Source organism: Megascapheus bottae, chromosome 6 (genome assembly GCF_031878675.1).
Source record: "Megascapheus bottae isolate mThoBot1 chromosome 6, mThoBot2.hap1, whole genome shotgun sequence".
In the NCBI taxonomy this organism is placed as follows: Eukaryota; Metazoa; Chordata; class Mammalia; order Rodentia; family Geomyidae; genus Megascapheus; species Megascapheus bottae.
Window position 1 is genome coordinate 55,130,827 of NC_143514.1, and position 15,416 is coordinate 55,146,242.

Here is a 15,416-nt window from a genome sequence, read left to right on the forward strand (position 1 = left end):
GTGCACTCATGCAAGACCATAAGCCCTTGTGTTGTTACTGGGTCATTAGTTACGGGCTTCACACACTCATTCATGAATGGCACTCTACCATTTCAGCTGTATGCCTCCAGTCCAAAATCCCAATATTTCAAACTGTGTATTTTCTGATTTTTGTTGTTGTTGTAGGTAGATTAAACTGGGCCTTAGGGTTACCAGAGACCATGTCTGCAGCCCTTTTGCTCATGGTTATTTTATTTTTTTGTCAGGCCTGGGGCTTGAACTCTGGGCCTAGGCGTTGTCCCTGAGCTCTTCAGCTCAAGGCTATCACCTTACCCCTGTAGCCACAGCAACACTTCCCATTTTCTAGTGATTAATTGGAGACAAGAGTCTCATGGTCTTTAGGACCCTGCTGGCTTTGAACTGTGTACTGGCTTTGAACTGCGATCCTCAGATCTCAGCCTTCTGAGTGGCTAGGATTACAGGTGTGAGCCGCCATACCTGGCTTCAAGGTTATTTATTTTTGCCAGTCTTGGGCTTGGGCTCAGGGCCTGAGCACTGTCCCTGGACTTTCTCAAGGCTAGAGCTCTACCACTTGAGCCTCAGCACCACTTCCAGCTTTTTTCTATGTATGTGGTACCGAGGAATCGAACCCAGGTCTTGGTGCATGCTAGGCAAGCACTCTACCACTAGGCCAAACTCCCGGCCCCTATTTTTTTTTTTTAGGTAGGATCTCACTTTTTGCTAGGCCAGTTTAGGACCATGATCCTCCTACTTGTGCTTTCTATTTAGCTGGGTTACAGGGATGAACTATCATCATTCAGTTTATTGGTTGACATAAAGTAATGTTCACTTCTTGCCCAATTTGACCTTGAACCTTGAGCCTTCCAATATCTACTTCCTGAGTAACTGGGATTATAGGTGTGAGCCATCTTACCTGGCTACTTTCTGCTTTTAAAATTAGTCATTTTCAGATTTTAAAAGATAGGGTGTGACTTTAGAGTATGGTCATATATATCTTTTCTGCCTTTTGTGGTTAATTAAAATTTGCTTGATGGGTGTGGTGGTGCACACGTGTAATCTTAGCACTCAGGAGACTAAGGTAGGACATTTCAAATTTGAAGCCAGACTGGGCTACGTAGCAAGACCCTGTTTGAAAAAAAAATATTGTTAGAGTCATTGATTATAGCTTGGTTGATTTCACTTAAATCATGGTTATTTAGTATGCTGGCTAAGGGAACAGAAGGCGTAGTTTGGAAATTTTCCCTTGCTCAACCTTTCTCCAAATGTATTAACAAAGTTCTTATTACCATGAAGGGGCTGTGCTTTTACAACGCATCCCAGTTGTCTAGTAATTAGTATTAGTGTGGCATGGAAGAGGGATTCCACACTAAATACTGGTGTTTGATGTAAGCTCTCTTTTATATTTGACTTGAGTAAGTTAATGCTATCTAAAAATTTCTGTAGTACTTTTGAGGTTTTAGCCTAAGATATAAATAATTCTTGGACCAAAAACTATATGAACTGCTGCAAAATAAAAGTTTGAAAATCCTGAGGTTTGGCTTGCATACTGGGCTATTTATTTGCCAAATTGCTTTCAATTTTTTTGGCATAAATATACTACATAGCTGTTGTATTAGCAAAGACTTTTCTTCTTCTTCCCATTTCCCCACCCCCATCCTTTCTGTGGTGCTGGGGATCAAACCTGGAGCGTTGTACATGCCACGCAAACATTTTCCACTAAACTGTATCCCCAGCAAACTTGTAAGTTAACAAAACAAAACAAAACAAAAACAAGGACTAGAAATTTGACCTAGTGATAGAGTGCTTGTCTAGCATGCACAAAGACCTGAGTTTGATTCCTCAGTACCACATGTGTCAAATAGGAAAAGCTGGAAGTGGTGCCGTGGTTCAAGTGGTAGAGCACTAGCCTTAAGAAAGCCCATGGACACTGCTCAGGCCCAAAAAAACCTGGCAGGTGCTGAATCCAAGATACTCAGGAGTGAGATCTGAGGATTGCAATTTGAAGCCTGCCCAGGCAGGAAAATTCATGAGATTCTTATCTTGGAGAGCTCTGTCTCAAAGTGGGTAGAACACTAACCTTGAGCACAAAGGCTCAGGGGCGGCTGCCAGGCCCTGAATTCAAGCCCCACCATTGATCCCTCCCCCCTAAAAAAAAAATCCCAAATCCTGGAAAGATAATAATACTAACCAGAGTCAACAAGTATTAAGTGAAAAAAAGAGAAAAACCTGATGTTGGTGGCTCACACCTACAATTCTAGGTACTGAGGAGGCTGAGAATGGAAGGTTTGAGGTCAGCGCAGGTGAAGATCATAAGACTCCTTCTCAATTTATAGCTGAGTGTGGTGGCATGTTCTTGTCATGTTAATCCATGTGCAGGTCTTTAGTAGGAAGAATTATAATTCCAATTCAGCCTGAGCTGAAAGACTGCAAGATTCCATCTCTACAGAAGGAAGGTGGGTGTGGTGGTACACACCTGTCATTCCAGTTATGACAGGAAGCCTAAAATAGGCCGATTGCATTTCAAGTGTACACCTAGAAAGGAAGTAAGACTGTGTTAAAAATGACCAGGACAAGCTGGGCACTGTGGCTCACACCTGTAATCCTGGCTACTCAGGAGGTTGAGATCTGAGGATCGCAATTCAAAGCCAGCCCAGACACTAAAGTCTGAGAGACTCTTATCTCCAATTAAGCACTAGAAAACCAGAAATGTAGCTGTGGCTCAAGGGTAGGGTGGTAGCCTTGAGCTGAAGAGCTCAGGGACAGTGTCTAGGCCCAGAGTTCAAGCCCCATAACCCCGGAGGGGCGGAGAGGGGGAAGACCAGGACAACATGCCTGTTATTCTAAGATTCTGGGGAATCATATGGCTGGTTATGGTGGTATGCCCAGCATTTAAAGAACATGAGGAAGGAAGAGGAGAATCACAGTACAGGCCAGCCAAAGTAAAAAGTGAGACCCTATCTTGAAAATACTTAACCCCGAAGGGTCTGGTGGAGTGTTTCAAGTGATAGAGTACCTGTATCCAGTACTGCCAAAACAGACAGATAAAACAAAATCCCAAACCTAAATATATCATTTGATGTATTTTTGAATAGAAAGAAACAAAACATTCTTGATGTATTTGAACTATCTCTTCACTTCGCTTTCTCTTTTTTTTTTTTTTTTGTAGTACTGGAGATTGAATCTAGCCTGCTAGCCAAATATTCTGTCACTTGAACCACACCCTCAGCCCTGAAAATCCTGTTTTCCTTCCTTGTCTCATTTCTCTTCCTTTCCATCAAAGCACAACATATCATTTTAGTTCTTTTTAGTTTATGTTCATTTTGTTTTGGTCGTGGGGTTTGAACTGTGGACCTGGGCATTGTCCCTGAGCTCTTTTGCTCAAGGCTATTGCTCTACTACTTAAGTCACAGAGCCACTTCCATGTTCGGACATTTCTTATTATCTATCTTTGACAATTGAATGTTTACTGTTTATGGGCTAGTATTTAATCAATAACCTTATGGCTATTATAAGGGTTAAATGAGCTGGTGTATAATAAAGTATTATAAGGCCAGGGACAGTGGCTTGCGCCTGTAATCCTAGCTACTCAGGAGGCTGAGATCTGAGGATCGCAATTCAAAGGCAGCCTGGGCACTAAAGTCCGTGAGACTCTTACCTCCAATTAGCCACCAGAAAACCGTAAATGGTCCTGTGGTTCAAATGGTAGGACAGCCCAGGCCCAGAGTTCAAGTTCCACAACCAAGACCAGAAGTTTTATAAGGTAGCTATTGTTTTCTTCCTGCAAATGGGAAATAAATGTAGAATTGATGCATGGCCATCTTCCTTGTTTTTGCATAGAAAACTGGATCCTCCACCTCAGGTGCCCTGAGAGCATTGAGGGGACTGATGTGTTTCATTAAATATGAAATATAGTAGGGTGTGAGGATATATGTCTATAATCCCAACACTCACTAGGTAGAGGCGGGAGAATCCAGGGTTCAATGTCAGATTGATCTACATCACAAGACCCTGTCTAGCATCAGGGACTAACACCTATAGTCCTAGCTACACACAGGAGGCTGAGATCTGAGGATTGTGGTTTGAAGCCAGCCCAGGCAGGAAAGTCCATGAGACTCATGTGTCTCATTAAGCTAATTAAATGGTAGTGTGCTAGCCTTGAGCAGAAAAGGATGTATGTATGTATATATGTAATATGTATGTATGTATACGTATCTCAAATAAAAGCAATGAAAAATCTGTAGCTGCCAAACCTGGAAAATTGGTTAGAGAAAACTATGTCTTATATATTTGTTCAGTTTCAGCTTACTATGGTTTATTTTTTGAAAGCTTCTTCTTCTTTTTTTGTTTTGTTTTGTTTTTATCCAAACTACAATCTGCATGGCTTTCCTCTGCACTTGTCTCTATCCTCTTTTCTATCTCAATGACTTGTTTAACTCCTTACAAGTCAGTGGAAAAACACAGAACAGTAATAATGAAATGGAAAAAGCTTGAGCATTGCTGCCAGGTGGAGCTTGCTTCTGGCTTTACCACCTGTAAATACTTAGGTTACTTTATCTTCTGATGCTTTTTTTTTTGTCTGTAAAATGAGGATAATGTCTACCTTGGACCTATGTTTTGAGGATAAAATGGAAAAATGGTAATAAAGTTCCTATGCCTAAAAAATAAGCAATTTGCCTTTCTTTTGTACAGCAGCCTGAGCTCAGCCAATATGTAAGAATCACTGGAGAGTTTAAATTTCCAGGCCTTATCTCAAAAGAGATTGATTTAGTAGGTCAAGCATGAGATATAGAACTCTGTGTTTATATAGGCTCAGGTAATTCTAAAGCAGATGATCAGCAGACATGACTTTAAGGAGTGTATTCCTGGAACGGTAAGTTTGGCCTAGTGGTAGAGTGCTTGCCTAGCATGCACGAAGACCTGGATTCCATTCCCCAGTACCACATACATAGAAAAGCTGGGAAGTGGTGCTGTGGCTCAAGTGGTAGAGCTCTAGCCTTGAGGAAAGCCCAAGGACAGGGCTCAGACCCTGTGTTCAAGCCCCAGGACTGACAAAAAAATATGTACTCCCTTAATGCCGAGTCTAATTTTAATAAATAGAATTAAGCATTTACTTAGAAAGTTTTCACTGTCTCATTCTTGTGTTTTCTTGACTTTCCTTGATAAGCTGTACTTGATGTAAAATTTAAAATTTTTTATCTTATATGCTAGAATTTTGTTTTGTTAGGATCTTACATTTTTATTAAAAGATTTTATTAACATTGACTTTTTATATCATATTTCAAATGTTAAGTTTAACAAATGAGTATTCAAGAATGGGATCTCTATATGCAATCATTATGTCTATAGAATATATATCCCATCATAGATTTTTATGTCTATGTAGTTATATTTATATCCAATACCATACTCAATGACCTTGAGTATTGAGTCCTCGCTCTTGTACTGTTTGGATCTAATATCCACATATCAAGGAGACCATGCGCCTTTTGTTCCTTTGGTCTTGACTTAATCTCACTCAACATGATTGGCTCTAGTTTCATCTACTTCCCAGCGAATACCATTATTTTATCTTGTCTGGTGACTCTGTAGAATTCCATTGCATATATGTACCACATTTTTTTTGTATCCATTCATCTATAGTGGGGCTTCTGGATTGCTTCCATCTCTTGGCTATTGTGAACAGTGCCATGATAAACATGGCTGTACAGCTGTTTATCGTTTTCTGGGTTATGATGCTCAGGGTAGATGCCCAGGAGTGGTATGGCTGGGTCATTGGGAAGGTCTATTTTTAGGTTTTTGAGGCACCTCCAAATTGCCTTCCAGAGTGCTTACACTAGTTTACATTCTCACCAGCAGTACAGTAGGGTTCTTCTTTTTCCACATTCCCGCCAGCATTTGTCATTGACTCGGTTCAGAATATTAGCCATTCTGACTGGGGCAAGGTGAATATTGGCCATTCTGATTGGGGCAAGGTGGTATCTTAGGGTTGTTTTTATTTGCATTTCCTTTAGGACCATGAATAATGAGCGTTTTCTCATATAATTCTTTGCCATTTTAACCTCTTTTTTTTTATTTGGTGGGTCATGGGGCTTGAACTCAGTCTGGGCGCTGTTCCTTAACCTCTTCTTTTGAAAGGCCTCCCTTTAGTTCCCTTGCCCATTTAGCGATTGGTTTGTTGGCTTTGGCAGGGTGGGGGGTGGGGATTAGTTTCTTGAATTCCCTGTAGATACTGGATATTAAGTATTTGTCTGATGTATTATTGGTAAATATCTTTTCCCAGTTGGTTGGCGGTCTTTCTACTTTAGTAGCTTTGTCTCTGTGCAGAAACTTTCTATTTTTAGGTAGTCCCATTTGTCAAGTCTCTCCAATCTGTTGTGACCCTGATACTCTGTTCAAGATTTTTTTGCCTGTGCCTATGAGTTCCAGTGTCTCTCCTACTCTGTGTTGTTAACAGTTCCAGAGTTTCAGGTCTGATATTAAGGTCTTTGATCCATTTTGAGGTAATGTTTGTACATGGTGACAGGCTGGGATCAGTTTTTAGTTTTCTGCATGTGGCTGCCCAGTTTTCCTAGCACCAATAATTGAAGAGTCTTTGTTTATTCCACCGTATATCTCTGGCTCCTTTGTCGAATATAAGTTGACTATAGGTATGTGGTTTTATTTCTGGGTCTTCTATTCTGTTCCATTGATCTTCTGGTCTATTTTTGTGCCAGTATCAAGCTGTTTTTGTTATTATGGCTCTATAGTTGAGTTTGAAGTCTGGAATTATAATACCACCTACATTGCTCTTTTTGCCTAGAATTGTTTTGGCTATTGTAGGTCTTTTGTTATTCCATATGAACCTTTCAATTACACCTTCTATTTCAGTAAACAATGTCCTTGGGGCCAGATGCAGTGGTTCACACCTATAATCCTAGCTACTCAGGAGGCTGAGATCTGAAGATCAAGGTTCAAAGCCAGCCCTATCCAAAAGGATCTGAGACTCTTATCTCTAGAAAATGGGAAGTGGGACTTGGCTCAAGGGTAAGCCAGTAGCCTTGAGCTGAAGAGCTCAGAGTCAATGCCCAGGCCTAGGGGTAGGGTGGCAGCCTTGAGCTAAAGAGCTCGGGGACAGCATCTTGGCTGACTTCAAGCCCTGTGACCCACAAAAAGAAAAAAAAAGAAAGTCCTTGGGATTTTGATGGGGATTGCATTGAAATTGTATATCAATTCTGGCAGTATGGCCATTTTTACTATGTTGGTTCTCCCTATCCATGAGCATGGGATGTCTTTCCATTTCCTAGTATCATTTTTGATTTCTTTTTTAGGCTTTTTTTTTTAAAGGGTTACATGATATTTGCCAGATAGAAGGTGCATTAATTCACATACATTGATACCCTTTCTTTAGGCTTTTATAGTTTTCATTAAATAAGGATGTTACATTTTTGTTGGTGGTCCTAATATTGCTGTTTGATAATGGCTTCATAGAAGTACTTGAATGTTTAATTTTTTTTTGAGAACTTGGAATATTTTTCCTTCTATAAAGTCTCTGGTAGGACTGACTTTTTTTTTTTTACCAGTCCTGGGACTTGAACTCAAGGGCCTGAGTGCTGTCCTTGGGCTTTCTCAAGGCTAGAGCTCTACCAATTAAGCCCCAGCACCATACCATTTCCAGCTTTTTCTATGAATGTAGTACCAAGGAATTGAATCCGGGTCTTTATACATGCTAGGCAAACACTCTACCACTAGGCCACACTCCTGGCCCCTAAAATCTTTCTTTCCTCTCTCTTTCTCTCTCTCTCTCTCTCTCTCTCTCTCTCTCTCTCTCTCTCTCTCTCTCTCTCTCTCTCTCTCTCTCTCTCTCTTCTCTTCTCTTCTCTTCTCTTCTCTTCTCTTTTCTCTCTCTTTTTTTTTTTTTTTGGGTCATGGGACTTGAACTCTGGGCCTGGGTGCTGTCCTTGAGCTGTTCAGCTCAAGGCTACTACCCTACCTCACAGCTCCATTTTCCATTTTCTAGTGGTTAAGTGGAGATGAGTGTCACAAGTTCTTTAGTGCCCAGGCTGGCTTTGAATCATGATCCTCAGATCTCAGCCTCCTGAGTAACTAGGATTACAGGTGTGAGTCACGGTGCCCGGCTTATATATATTTTTTTCACTTTCATTTCGTGTGTGTGTGTGTGTGTGTGTTGTTGTTGTTGTTGTTTTTGTTGCGGGTCATTAGTTCAGGGCTTTACACACTCATTCATGAATGGCACCCTACTATTTCAGCAGTGTGCCTCCAATCCAAAATTCCATTATTTCAAACTATGCATTTTCTGATTTTTGTTGTTGTTATTGTTGTAGGTAGGGGTTAAACTTGGCCTTAGGGTTGCTGATAGAACTAATTTTAATTAGTTAATTGTGTGTGTGTGTGTGTGTACACGTGTGTACGTGTACGTACGTGTGTACGTACATGCTGCTCCTGGGACTTGAACTCAGAGCTTGAACTCAGGGCCTGAGTTTTTTTCATTCAAGGATGGCACTACTTGAACCACAACTCCACTCTGGTTTTCTAGAGGTTAATTGGAGATAAGAGTCTCACAGACTTTAGTGCCCAGTCTGGCTTTGACTTCCATCCTCAGATCTCAGCCTCCTCCTGAGTAGCTAGAATTACAGGCGTGAGCCACTGTACCTGGCTCAAGAGGAATTTTTTTAGATGTGAAAATCAGGGCTAGAATGTGAAAGAAAACTTTTTTTTTACAAGCTTCAGTTATGTGTATGTACTCATTAATTTTTAAATAATTTTTCGTTATTAATAAAGGTGAGGTCACAGTTACATAAGTCAGACAAGGAATGCATTTCCTTTTGGAGAATTCCCTCACTCACTTCTAGTTTTTCCCTTCTATTCCACCCACAAGTTGTATAGTTTATTTTCAACATAGTGCCCAGTGAGTGCTGTGTTAATTCACCCTTCACCCTTTGTCCCTCCATTTCTTTCTTTCTTTTTATTTTTTTGGTCGGTTGTGGGGCTTGAGCTCTGGTGGGCCTGGGTGTTGTCCTCGAGCTCTCCATCTCCAGGCTACCATCCTACCCCTGGGCCTGGGCATTGTCCCTGAGCTCTTCAGCTCAAGGCTACAGCTCTACCCCTTGAGCCACCAGGTCACTTCCAATTTTCTGGTGGTTAATTGAAGATGAGTCTCATGGTCTTTAGTGCCTGGGCTGGCTTTGAACTGCAATCCTCATATCTCAACCTCCTGAGTAGCTAGGATTTACAGCATGAATCACCACACCTGGCTTCATGACTGTCTTAATGAATTTTTGTTTTTGTCTTGTTTCATTTAGTGTCAAACTGGAAGAGAAATAAAATTCAACAAAAACTTACTATGGTTGGATTTCCTTCTTAAAAGAAGTGATTTATTGAGATTATGGATCGGAGCAAACGGAATTCAATTGCAGGATTTCCCCCACGCGTGGAGCGTCTAGAAGAGTTTGAAGGAAGTGGTGGAGGAGAGGGGAATGTGACCCAGGCAGGAAGAGTTTGGCCATCTTCATATCGAGCTCTCATAAGTGCCTTTTCCAGACTGACTCGTTTGGATGACTTCACCTGTGAAAAAATTGGGTCTGGCTTCTTCTCTGAAGTGTTTAAGGTGAGTGATCCCTCAGCTTCTTTCAGCATCTTGCTGTCAGATTCACTGCAGAGTTGGTAGTTGAAATTCAGTAGGATGTAGATTTTTGCTTACTTGGGGTGCTGTGGATTTTAAGTTCTGTCCCAATATATTCATTGCTTTGTATGGTATTTTGTTTTCACTGTAGAAATGATATATGGTGTTCAAGAATTCAAAGCATGTGGAGTCTTTTTCATCCTTCTATTCTACTCATTCATATATGATACATGTATGTGCATGCATGTCTGTACATATGTATTCTGTATTGATTGCTATTTTTTAATTAGCTCACATCATCCTACAGAGGATTTCATTGTTACATTTTTTTTTACATGTTTGCATTGTATTCCCATCAGTCTTACCCCCTCTATTACTGGAGTCATGTACTTAGTAGGCAAGCACTTTCCCATTTTAGCTGTGCCCCTAGTCTGAACTGCGCCCATTTATTAATTTTTGTTTGGTTATTTTGAATCTGGGTCTAACTAAGTAGCCCAGGCTAGCTTGAAAGTCATAAACCTTTGGCTTGTACTTCCCAGGCTACTAGGATTATAGGTGTGTTCTACCACACCCGCATTAATTTTTTAAAGGATTAGTTGTGTGGCATTTATTCATTATTTATGAATAGAAGCCTGAAATAAACATTACGTAGTTGTGTTTTCTGGTCTCTATTTCATGACAAGATTATGAAGAAAGGTCGAAAGTATTTCTAGATATTTCTGTTTTGTAACTATGTTAAAAATGAAATACATAGAGAAGTAAAGCTAACAGGCTGTGTTATAAGAATGCAGGTAGGCTGGGTGCTGGTGGCTCACACCTTTAATCCTAGCTACTCAGGAGGCTGAGATTTAAGAATTGCGGTTCAAAGCCAGCCTGGGCACAAAGGTCTATGATATACTTATCTCCAAATAACAACCAGAAGACCGGAAGTGGTGCTGTGGCTCTACGTGGTAGAGGGCTAGCATTGAGGTTTTGAAAAGCTCAGGGACAGCACCCAGGCTCAGAATTCAAGCCCCATAATCAACAAAAAAGAAAAAAAATAGCATAAGGTTTTAGCTCAGTTTTGGGTTATGAAAACAAACTCATTTCAAAAAGCCGGTGCTAACTGGATACCAGTGGCTCATGCTTGTAATCCTAGCTACTCAGGAGGCTGAGATCTGAGAATCATGGCTTAAAGCTAGTTAGAGCAGGAAAGTTCTTGAGACTCTTATCTTCAGTTAACCAGAAAAAAACCAGTAGTGTAGCTGTGGCGTAAGTGATACAGTAAGAAAGCTCAGGGACAGCATCCAGGCCCTGAGTTCAAGCCTCAGGATCAGCACAAAAGAATGGATCAAGAGAATGTGGTATATAAACACAATGGAATTTTATTTAGCCATTAGGAGGAATGGTATTACATCATTTTCAAAGAAATAGATGGACCTGGAAAAAATTAGCTTAAGTGAAGTAAGTCAGGCTTATGCTTACTGATGGAGCACAGACAAAGTGTCAGTGTGTAATAAACAGTCATTTCCTAAAACGTCTTTCACCTAGCTATGTGGGCAGTTAGCTCAGATGTTCCAATATAATTGGTCTCAGCCTGTTAGGATTATAGCTGTGAGCTACTAATGCCTGGTATTCATAGTGAGAGAGAGAGAGAGAGAGAGAGAGAGAGAGAGAGAGAGAGAGTGTGTGTGTGTGTGTTTTGATCCTGTGGCCTGGGCCTGTTTTTGAGCCTTTTGCTGAAGGCTAATACTCTACCAGTTGAGCCACAGCTTTTTGGTGGTCATTTGGAAATAAGATTCTCATGGACTGTCATGCCCAGGAACTGTGATCCTCAGATCCTCAGATCTCAGCCTCCTAAGTAGCTAGGATTACAGGTGTGAGCCACAAGACCTAGCTCATTATGCTGTAATGTACCTCAATCACATTCACCTGCATTACCTTCTTTCCTCCATTCTCCTACTGGTCCATTTGTTACCAGGTAGTTCCACTTCTCCTTTCATCTTTTTTGTTATGTTTTGTTTTAATCTAGATTCTGCATTTCAAAGAATACATGTGATATTTGTCTTTCTGAGTCTGCCGTATTTCACCTGCAATGATGATACTTGGTTCTATCCATTTTCCTACAAATAATGTTCTTATTTATAGCTATATAACAATTGTGCAAATATATAACACATTTTGTTTAGCCATTCATCTACTGACAGACTTCTAGGCTGATACTATAACTTGCCAATTGTGAATAGTGATGGCCTCTATAAACATAGGTGTGTGCATTTCACTATTTGTCAAAATTTCATTCCTTTAAGTATGTATTCAGGAGTGGTATAATACTTGCTGTAATTTCCTTAATGATTGCCATTCTAGGTGGAATGAGGTGGAATTTCAGTGTAGTTTTTATTTACATTTTTTGATGACTGAAGAAAGTGGTTTTTCATGTATTTTTGACTATTTTACTTCTTTTGAGAAGTATCTGTTTGATTCAATTGCCCATTTATTGTTTGGATTGTTTGATCTTCTGGTGTTTAATTTTGGAATGCTTTATATATTCTACTTGTATATCCCTTGTCAAATAAGCAGCTAGGGAATATCTTCTCCTGTTCTGTAAACTTATCTCTTCACTGGTAGTTATTTCCTTTGCTGGGCTGAAGCTTTTGAAGTTGATGAGATCCTATTTGTGCATCCTTACTATTTCCTGAACTACTGGGTTCTAAGTCAGAAAGTTGCCTATTGCTAATCTTTTATTTATTTATTTATTTTTATTTTTTTGCCAGTCCTAGGGCTTGAACTAAGGTCCTGGGCACTGTCCTTGGGCTTTCTCAAGGCTAGAGCTCTATTGAGCCACAGCACCACTTCCAGCTTTTCTTTTTATGTATGTGGTATCAAGGAATCAAACACGGGTCTTCGTGTATGCTAGCGAAGCACTCTACCACAAGGCCACACTCCAGACCCACAACCCTAAGTTTCAAGTGTTTTCCCCCACCATGTTTTTATGTAGATGTTTCAAAGTTTTAGTTTTTACATTAAGGCTTTTGAACTTTTTTTTTTTCCCCAGTCCTGGGCTTGAGCGTAGGGTCTGAGCACTGTCCTTGGACTTTCTCAAGGCTAGAGTTTTACCACTTGAGCCTCAGCACCACTTCCAGCTTTTTTTCTATGTATATGGTACTGAGGAATCGAACCCCGGTCTTGGTGCACGCTAGGTAAGCACTCTACCACTAGGCCAAACTCCCAGCCCCTTGAACTTTTTTTTTTGATTGATCATGGTGCTTGGACTCAACTCTACCCCTGGGTGCTGTCCCTGAGCTCTTTTTCTCACGGTTAGCTCTTTTACTTCCACATTTCTACTTCTGGATTTTTTTATTAGTTAGTGGAGATAAAGAGCCTCATGGATTTTCCTGCATAGGCTGGCTTTGAACAGTGATCTTCAGATCTCAGCCTTCTGAGTAGTTAGGATTATAGGCATGAACTACCAGCCCCTGGCATATCCCAGCAGAATTTGTTGAATAGTTTGTCTTCTCCATTACATCTGTTTTTAGTATTTTTGTCAAACATTAGCACAGCCAAGGGCCAGTTTACTCATGCCCTAGCTATTTAGGTGGCTGAGGTCTGAGGATTGCAGTTCAAAGCAAGATGTGGTTGCCAGTAGGTTGCCTGTAATCCTAGCTACTCAAGAGGCTGAGATCTGAGGATCATGGTTCAAAGTCAGCCCTGGCACTAAAGACTGAGAGACTTTTATCTCCAATTAATCTCTAGAAAATGGGAAGTGGGGCTGTGACTCAGAGGGTAGGGCGGAAGCCTTGAGCTGAAGAGTTCAGGGATAACTCCCAGGCCTAGAGTGCAAGCCCAATCACCCACAAGGAAAAAAAAAAAAAAAAAAGCAAGATGTGGTAGGAAAGTCTGTCTTCTAGATTATCTCCAATTAAGTAGCACAAAGGCAGAAGTGGAACTACGCCTTAAGTGACAGAATACCATAAAGTACAGCACTGAGGCCTTGACTTCAAATCCTAGTACCAGCATAAAAACTAAAAACATTAATATAGATAAAAGTAATATAATAGACAAGTGAAATTAAGATGACAAATAAAAGGAAAAAAGAAGCAAAGTTATATAAAATAAAAGAAATAGAAGAAAACGAATGTGAGGAAGGAGAAAATATCAAAATCAAAGTCTGATTATAAAACAAAGAAAAGTTATACAGAGAAAATTAGACAAATGTAAAAGGAGGAGATTGTGATTTTTCTCTTGCAGCCCAACATAGGAAGCATTTATTTTGTGGTTTATAATACTTGTCTTTTCTTTCTTTCTTTCTTTTTTTCTTTTTCTTTTTTTATTGTAATTAGTAAAAGGGTCACATGATATTTGCCAGATAGAAGGTGCATTAATTCACATACATTGATACCCTTTCACATGTTTTGGTACCCATTACCCTTCCCCCCACACCCCCCACCCATCTTGGTTTTCCCCCCTTCCCTATCAAATTTCAAATAACCAAATACAAATAAATTCAATATATCAGATGACAAAGTGAGATACTATAACAATATGAGATAACCAAGGGACAGCAAAGGAGATGAGAGGACAACAATCATTCGTTATATGGCTTTTGTTTCAATATCCTGGAGGTCCTTTCAATTAGCTTCATTGTCTTTTCTTTCTTCAGAGTATATATTGTGTCCTTTGTTACCCTGCCTCTTGTCATTCACAGAATCATACAGAGGACACTTCTAATCCTCCAATTTAACCTCTGAAGCCCTGCACTTTCTTAGTTTACCTAATTCATTTTTTTATTGCAAATCTAATTTTAAGTTAGAGACTCAGCCCCCATTCTTAGTTTTAACTACTTGGAGAAACTCAGTTCTGAAATGATTGATTTTATGATCAGACAAACAGATACACACATACAATATTAAGCCCTTGATATTAAGTTTCCCAGTTTTTCTCTGGTATACTTCCCTAAATTAGAAACACCATGTCTGGAAATGCCAAGCTGCAGGAAACAATAAACTTATAAACTAAAAGAGTTCAATATTCTCCATCTGCTTGGTAATAAAAATTGATTTATTTATGTTCATGGTTATGCATTTATTATTTAGTACACATGCAATTTGTCATGAAAGCTTTAAGTATGTAGTATTATCAACAGATGTTGTTTCAGAAAACTAAGGGTAACATTTTTACAAGCAATTTTTTTTTTTTTCTGGAGCTGTATGGTTCAGTTGGAAGAGAGCTAGCCTTGAGCACAAAAGCTCAGGTACAGGACCCAGGCCCTGGGTTGAAGCCCCAGGACTGGCACACACACATACACAGATGGACAGATACACACACACACACACACACACACACACACGCCTGAGAGGGAGAAGAAGATAATGGCCCACTGCTTCTTAGGGGTCTACCCCATAAGAATGATTTTTCATTGCTTCTCAAAACTGCTTTTGTGCTGAATTTTCTATTGTTTTCCTTATTGTATTTATTTGGTTTTGCAATCCCTTTGAAGCACATGGGTTTCAGAGAGTTTTCCTTGGGAAGTTCACTATTTTGCAGTGCATAAATGGATGTATTTAAATGAGACCTCTCATATTTGTATTACATGTGCACTTAAATTTTGCACACAACAGTAGACAGGTGTAGCTTTCTGTCATATTTGCTCACTGTAATGTTTGCTCCAGAACTGATGTGGCAGCCTAGGTTACTAATTTGAAAAGTATTTTGTAGATGCCATTCGTGAGCTAATAAGCTCAGCACCAAGACCAAGGGCTAATTTCTCAGCAGCAATTTTACTGTATGCATGCTGTTCTGTTAGGAATACTTACTAAGA

At 39.9% G+C, this 15,416-nt stretch overlaps 1 protein-coding gene across 8 annotated transcripts in view; it reads left to right on the forward strand.

The window, feature by feature from the left end:
- The window catches only part of Tesk2 (testis associated actin remodelling kinase 2), a 96,158-nt gene that overhangs the window by 20,839 nt on the left and 59,903 nt on the right, over window positions 1–15,416 (forward strand). For all 8 annotated transcript variants that reach the window (XM_090334965.1, XM_090334962.1, XM_090334963.1 and 5 more), the window contains one exon: window positions 9,300–9,604. In XM_090334965.1, the coding sequence (XP_090191091.1) occupies window positions 9,383–9,604 (222 nt within the window). In that variant the 5' untranslated portion in view covers window positions 9,300–9,382. The remainder of the gene's footprint in view (window positions 1–9,299; window positions 9,605–15,416) is intronic.